Source organism: Nuphar pumila, chromosome 8 (assembly GCF_984573655.1).
Source record: "Nuphar pumila chromosome 8, dmNupPumi1.hap1.1, whole genome shotgun sequence".
NCBI classification, from domain to species: Eukaryota; Viridiplantae; Streptophyta; class Magnoliopsida; order Nymphaeales; family Nymphaeaceae; genus Nuphar; species Nuphar pumila.
The window spans coordinates 7,080,186-7,087,342 of NC_143256.1; the positions used below are offsets into that span (position 1 = coordinate 7,080,186).

At 44.9% G+C, this 7,157-nt stretch overlaps 1 protein-coding gene across 1 annotated transcript; it reads left to right on the plus strand.

The window, feature by feature from the left end:
• The first annotated feature begins 2,537 nt into the window (after window positions 1-2,537).
• Window positions 2,538-4,883, plus strand: LOC149829530 (serine/threonine-protein kinase D6PK-like). Its single transcript, XM_090016008.1, has 2 exons — window positions 2,538-3,217; window positions 3,499-4,883. The coding sequence occupies exons 1-2, from the start codon at window positions 2,637-2,639 to the stop codon at window positions 4,322-4,324; spliced, it is 1,407 nt and encodes a 468-aa protein (XP_089872134.1). The 5' UTR covers window positions 2,538-2,636; the 3' UTR covers window positions 4,325-4,883.
• The last annotated feature ends 2,274 nt before the right edge of the window (window positions 4,884-7,157 follow it).

Below are 7,157 nucleotides of genomic sequence, written 5' to 3' on the forward strand. Positions count from 1 at the left end.
TTATTCATTTGCCTTCGCCTCTCCTCCGCCTCCTTCAGTAGCCTTGCCTTGTGTCGCATTGCTCTACTCTCCAAGTTTCTCCTATGAGCCTCCGCCAGCATATTGCTAACATCCCTTTCCCACTCCTCCGCCTTCTTCTTCCTCTTTTCCATCTGCTGTGCGTTAATCCTCCACCTTCTATTTATATTCTCATCAATATTTCTGGCCTTTGCCTTCTCTTCGTCATCCTTGTTCTGCATCTTTCGTTCTTCAGAGTTCTTCCTTTGGTTCGCAGCCTCGATATCTGATGGATAATCCTCCGTAAAATACGATTCCAAGGCTTTTTCCCTGTCTTCATCGTTCTCAATCTTAAGTATATTTTGGTATCTTTCAAAAACTTTAGATAGATGGGACTGGCGGATCACTTCTCTAATAGACAACCCACAGAACGACGGGGTATCTCTAATCTGATGAGGCGCAGACATTGCTAACCTGCACAACACAATACACGATCATCATCATTAGAAATCGTCGGAATATTTGGGTTCATAATACAAATCTTTGTATAAGAACCAATCTTTAGATTGAAGAAAGAAAACTTACACGAAACTCACCGAAACGATGAGAATTTGGATATTCCAACTGTAGAGTAAGCAACAGTAACAACTAATACGCAACAGAAGGTGGCAACGATGCTGCGACTGCGCGTAAGATGGAAACAGATGCTCTGGTAAAAAGGAAAGGATGCTCCGGCAACTCGAGATGAAAGCAAAGAATCTCCGGTAGAGTGCTTAGAGCGAGAAAGGATTTTTTTGAACTATTTGTATCATACAACATAACGCTTGCTACATACGCAAACTCTGCGGAACGTTTTCCCGCGATATCGATGGAGGGCAGTTTTGTCATTTTCACGAACCGACGATTCAGTTTTCTAGAAGGAGGGCATTTATGTCCGTCCGAGGAAGAGGAACCGACGATTCAGTTTTCTAGAAGGAGGGCATTTATTTCTGTAAATTTTCAGCGATTTCTATTGTCATTTCATTTCCCATTTTAACTTCAACGATACATTACAACTACAATCATCAAAAGAAAGATTGCCCAAGCTAAGAGTCTTGAGAGAGTAGAGGAGTGCCTCACCACCCACCGAATAACAAAAAATACAACGACTCAACTTCAAGTACAGTAAGGACCAAGAGTCGAATAAATTTAGAGGCAGCTCATCAGTAAGGACCCAGAGTCGAATAAATTTAGAGAGATATGAGAACAGACCCGTCTTTTGAGGTTTGTACTGTTTTAATATTATTATTTTTTAAACAATTCAAATCGTTAACGACGTCTGCCGTTAACGGAAATGGTAAAAAAAAAAAAACTGAAATACGTGGCGCTCATCCGAAACACAAAATGAACGGTCACGATGGTCAGATGACTTTCATATGCTCATTTTCGAAATGACCTGATCTGCTTCCCGCTTTTTTATCCGTAACTATGCTCTTTACACGTGCCGTGAGGTAGGTACAGGATCGTAGCAATGTCCAGATCCAAAGGGCCATGTGGCGTACCTCATGTAAACTGCATGGAGAGGTGCTTACCCGATCACAGCGCGGGTAATAATTTGCTACCACTATTTCTCAGAAAAAAAAAATATTAAAAATCACAATAATTTGACAAGACTAAAGCGGACGCATCATCCTTCTCATGTCCCCCAGGCATTCGACAAACCAGGTGGTGCCACGTGTCAAGTTCCATCTATTCACCCGCTTCCAACCCGGCCCGGATCACTCTTCTTTTGTTTCTTCCTTGTTGATGATCGGTCGCCCATTCTTCGACCACCACACACGCCATGCCCTCACAAACTCAAAGCACGTAGGCTTTGAAGGCGAAGTGAGGCCCAGCAGTGGAGTGTTTGGTGCAGTCGACATTAGAATATTGGTAAGACGGCCATGGAGCCGATGGTATAGTGTTCCCACTGTTCAAACCATTTGCATGTGAGGGGCCTCTTCATCCCTAACCTGCTGCACATGCAAATGATAAAACATCAAGACGATGATTTCTCGACTATACCCCACGCCCCGCTCATTATATTTTCCCTTCATCATTGTCATGGCGAACGGTGCTAAGGCCATACCTGTTCGACCATGTTGACCCACACCCACTCGCTCATGTTCACAGTCTCGTTGAGCTTCTAGCTAAGAAGTCCGGCCACTTTTTGGATACCACATGGGCTGGATCAATGCCACAGCTTATTTTCAGTTCGAGTCACGTTTGAAAAAAAGCTAGTTTGTGGCGTTAGGGTTTTATTTTACTTTTTTCACGCTTTGATGTTGTAAGGCGATATACATCCCATTTTGAGCATATTTGGATAGTGGATACATTACTAAGCTTGGAAAACAACCCGTTATTAAGACGTTATTTTCAGTTTGTGGGTCCTAGAACTCACTGACTTGTCTAAAGGTCCTTTCCTGTACTTCGACCACATATCGAGGCTAATTTTTGTAAATTGGACAAGCGGTTGTCAGAAAAAAAAAGATTAAAAGGCTAACTTCAACCCTGCCAGCTGCATACTCATTTTCCTCAATTAGAGAGAGAGAGAGAGAGATGGCTATGGGCATATAACAAAAAGATTAATACCGATAAAATTCGTGCCGTCAGCGTCCACAATGGAGGAGGAGGAAGAGATCTGCCGGAAGCAACCGTCGTTCGACCGTGACGGGTGCTGGAAGGGGGCCGACGGCAGCAACGACGACTCCGAGTCGCAGAGCATCAGCTTCTGCAGCACTACCTCCACCGACTTCACCACCAGCTCCGACGCCACCACCTCCACCACCCCCTCCCTCGCCAAGCCCCACAAGACGTGCACCGACGTGACGTGGGAGGCCGTCTCCCGCCTCAAATCCGGAGCCGGATCTCCGCTCACCCTCTCCAACTTCCGGTTCCTTCGCCGACTCGGTGGCGGGGATATTGGCACCGTCTACCTGGCCGAACTCAAGGACGTGCCGGGAACGTACGTGGCCGTCAAGGTCATGGACAAGAACGAGCTGGTGACGAGGAACAAGTCGGCGAGAGCGAAGACGGAGAGGGAGATCCTGGAGGTGCTGGACCATCCTTTCCTGCCGACGCTCTATGCCCACCTGGATTGTGACAAGTGGTCGTGCCTGGTCACGGAGTTCTGCCCCGGCGGCGATCTCCACGTCCTTCGCCAGCTCCATTCCGCCAAACGCTTCCCTGAAGCCGCTGTCCGGTGCGTGCGCCCTTTTCTCTCTCTGCACAAATTTTTTACTTTTTTTTTTCTTTAAGTTGAGCATTTGAAACAAATTCACAAGGATTATTCGGTTTCAGTTTGTGGGGAATAGCATTAATATCGGATGTGATAGATGAGTTAATCATATCTTCTTAACCCGGTCGACCAGCAAAATTTTGCGAGCGTGTAAATTGTGAAAATCTATCGACCCTGTCAAAGTACCACCAGCCTGTCATGCAATTGCACGATAGTGACGTCCTCTAATCATTTTCTGCTTGCAGGTTCTACGCGGCAGAGGTTGTAGTGGCACTGGAGTACATCCACATGTTGGGCATCGTCTACCGCGACCTCAAGCCCGAGAACGTGCTCGTGCGGGAGGACGGCCACATAATGCTGACCGACTTCGACCTCTCGCTCAAGTCGGACCAGCCCACCTGCACCACCCTGCTCCGCCCTGACCAGATCCCCGCCGATCCAGACGCCACGTTCTCGTCAGGGTTCGGTCCGGACCCAGGCTCCGGGTCCTGCATACTCCCCAAATGCATCACGCCCTCTGTGTCCTGCTTCCGGCTCGGCCGCAGACGGAGGAGGAAATGGAAGGCTGGTGGAGGGATGCCACCATCGTCAGCGATGCCGGAGCTGTTTGCGGAGCCGGTGGATGCCCGGTCGATGTCGTTCGTGGGCACGCACGAGTACCTGGCTCCGGAGATCATCTCCGGGGAGGGCCACGGGAATGCGGTGGACTGGTGGACGTTAGGGGTGTTTGTGTACGAGCTGCTGTACGGCCGAACCCCATTCAAGGGCTCGGACAACGAGTCGACCCTGGCCAACATCATAGCACGGGCGCTGGACTTCCCGCGCCAGCCCCACGCCTCGGCCGCAGCACGAGACCTCATCGCACGGCTCCTGGTCAAGGATCCGGACCGCAGGATGGGGTCCACCCGCGGGGCCGCCCAGCTGAAGCAGCACCCTTTCTTCCACGGCGTCAACTGGGCCCTGCTTCGCTGCACCGCCCCACCTTACGTCCCTCCTTCCTTCGACCGCGTGGCAGACCTCGCCGGCGACTGTTGCGGCGATGGCTCCGCCTCACCCGTCGATTGCTACTGAACTCTCACAAGTCAGAACCCCACCATCTTCAACCTGTGTGGGCTTGCGTATTGACCGGCGTTGCTTGCGCGGGCCGAGTTGAGGCAGGCAGGAACTGTGCGGTGCAGTTTGGGGTGTTGGTAGATCGAGAAGCACCGTCACATGGGCTCGTTTTTGTCTACCACACACGTTGGAAGAGCAAGGACGAAACCGAATAATACCCCCACTTATTCTGTTCCACTTTTGAGCCCGTCCCCTTGTGTCGCCTTATTATTATATATTATTATTATTTTCATTTAATTAACAGGGGGCTCAGAATTGGCACGCGGTGGTCTCGGGTCTTAGCAGATCGTAGACTAGAGATGGTCGTTGTAGATGTACAGTCTTGGTTTATTATTTGGATCATAGTGACACTGTAATTTGTTGGTTTCTAAATTTTGGTCGTGCTATGCATCGTTACCAAACAGAGCAATACATTGTAAGCAAAACTTTCTTGTTTATTTCTGCCCGCCCTTGTGCTGTGAATGAATTGTCTTCTTTTGTAGAATCATATCACGTTTAATAGGAGCGTTTCCAGTCGACATCATGCACTATTTATCTCCCTTAGTCTTGCTTTGGAAAATTTCTAATGGCTCACACACACACACACACACACATATATATATATATATATATATATATATATATATATATATATATATATATATATATATTAGCACATGGCTATTCATTTTTGCATTAATTAATTGGTCATAAAAATGTTCCAATGCTGCACAGTGGCCTTAGGAATCGAGTTGCCATGTGCAAAGATAGTGATTGCATATAAGAAATTAGCTCCTCTTCTTAGTCATGGTTCGAATGTGGTTTGGCAATTATAGGTCCGACTTCATTGATTCTTTTCTTTGCTGACCTCTTTGACTTGCTTCTTTCATATTTGGGCCCTAACTTCTCCACACTGAAAAAGTAGGGTCATGGTAATGCCCCCGGCCGGTAGTCGGCCATCCAACTTTTTGGACGAGTGAGTGCAACCAAGGTTGTTAAATGCGATGAGGTGAAGCGAGGCGTTGAGCATGTTATGAAGCGAGGCGTTGAAGCGTGAGCTTCATGATCAAAATAATAAAATATATAATATTAATAAAATAGCACTGGTAAATGGTTTTTTAATATAAATATACATATATGAGTTTGTTATATACATATATGAGTTTGTTTGATGGTTGATTTAGTAAATATAAGGTTTTTGAAGGACTTGAAAAATAAATAGCTCCCAATTTTTTAAAATTACAACCTTGAATTTGTTTCCATCAAAAACGGCCTAAACAAAAAAAAATCTTAGTGATGCATATAAATATTTTTTTCTTGGACATATCAAATGCACACATGCAATAGAACTATCATGAAACTATAGTTTTTCTGCAATGCACTTTTGAGCACATCTCTTACTTATATACAAGTATATGTAAATTTAAGTTAGTTATACTAATGCAAGATTTTTAGTGGTTTACCACCACACAATTAATTGGGAGCTATTAATGCTATTGAAACTTGCATCAAACATTTAGCTGAAATCATAGTGAGGGCAATCCAAACAGTGTTATATTTGAAATTATTTTAGATAATTATGTATTCAAAGCAATTCAAGAACACTTCAGGTACTGAGGGTGCGCCTCAGTACCTTGAGTGTGCGCCTCGCCTGTGAGGCGTACGCTTCAAGTACTGAGGCCTACACCTCTCACAACACTGAGTGCAACCATTTTCATTAGTGATGAGTATTTAGCCTATCATTGCAGGATTTAAATTTTAGGAACTTGAAGTTTTCCTTGATCTTCCAAATTTCATGAGCCAACTTTTCATTGGAATTGCCAAAAGGAGGACTGTGCTGGAGTAACTCAGGTTATGGCTTCTAAAAAAAATGAGACATTTTTTTTTATGTAACAGGAAAAAGGTGGGACTTGGGAGTCTATCTGAAACTTTCCCTCAAGTTAATTTACATGTAACACTCCCCGGCCCTGTTCACAAGTTTATCAAGCATGCACGGACATTCTGATATCGATTTTCATTTTGGATAATCACAAGACCATGCCGGACCCAATCATCTATCTATCTAATCGGCAAGATGTGAGGGAGGCTTACCAAATGTATCAATTGAGAAGTTTGTTGCCCAGACTCCTCACACTTACAGCCCTTTGTGCCTGTCCTCTAGCAACTTGTCTTTTTTTAGAAGAAGGTCAAATATTCTCATTTTTATATATATTTTCCAAAAGAAACTGCCAACTACCTCCAAAGCAAGATTGGTCCTGACTCTGTTTGATGCGCTTGGTGCGTTGCCTCCTGTGAGTGGAGTGCGACACGGTGAATACTTTCTTAAATTTGTCCTTTTTTCATCTTCATTTCTACTATTATCAGGATGTTTGATTGCTGAAAACACTGTGCTATCTGTGGCGTGGATGAGCACGCTATCTATAACGCCACCAAAAGTAGCCTGACAGAGAAAAAATAAGGAAGAATTGATGTTCATCAAGTGGCTCAGGATCATTAAAGAAAATTAAAGGAAGCTCACTGTCAGCATCACACATGATGATCAATAATGGTCCACTCTCTGAACATTGAATTGCCCATCTTCGATGTAGCTGAAAAACTGCAAGCTTTGGTCAAATTTAGCGATTGGTAATTAAGAATGGTACTGATGGAAACATCTGGTATAAGACTATAAAAAGAAGGATAAATTACATTTCTCCCAACTGTTTATCTGAGATAATAAACACACAAATAAATGCATAAATCAATAAGCAAATTTTATGGTCCACACACCTAGGGCTAGGGCTGGTAAACTAGAGGAACAAGCCGGGCTTGA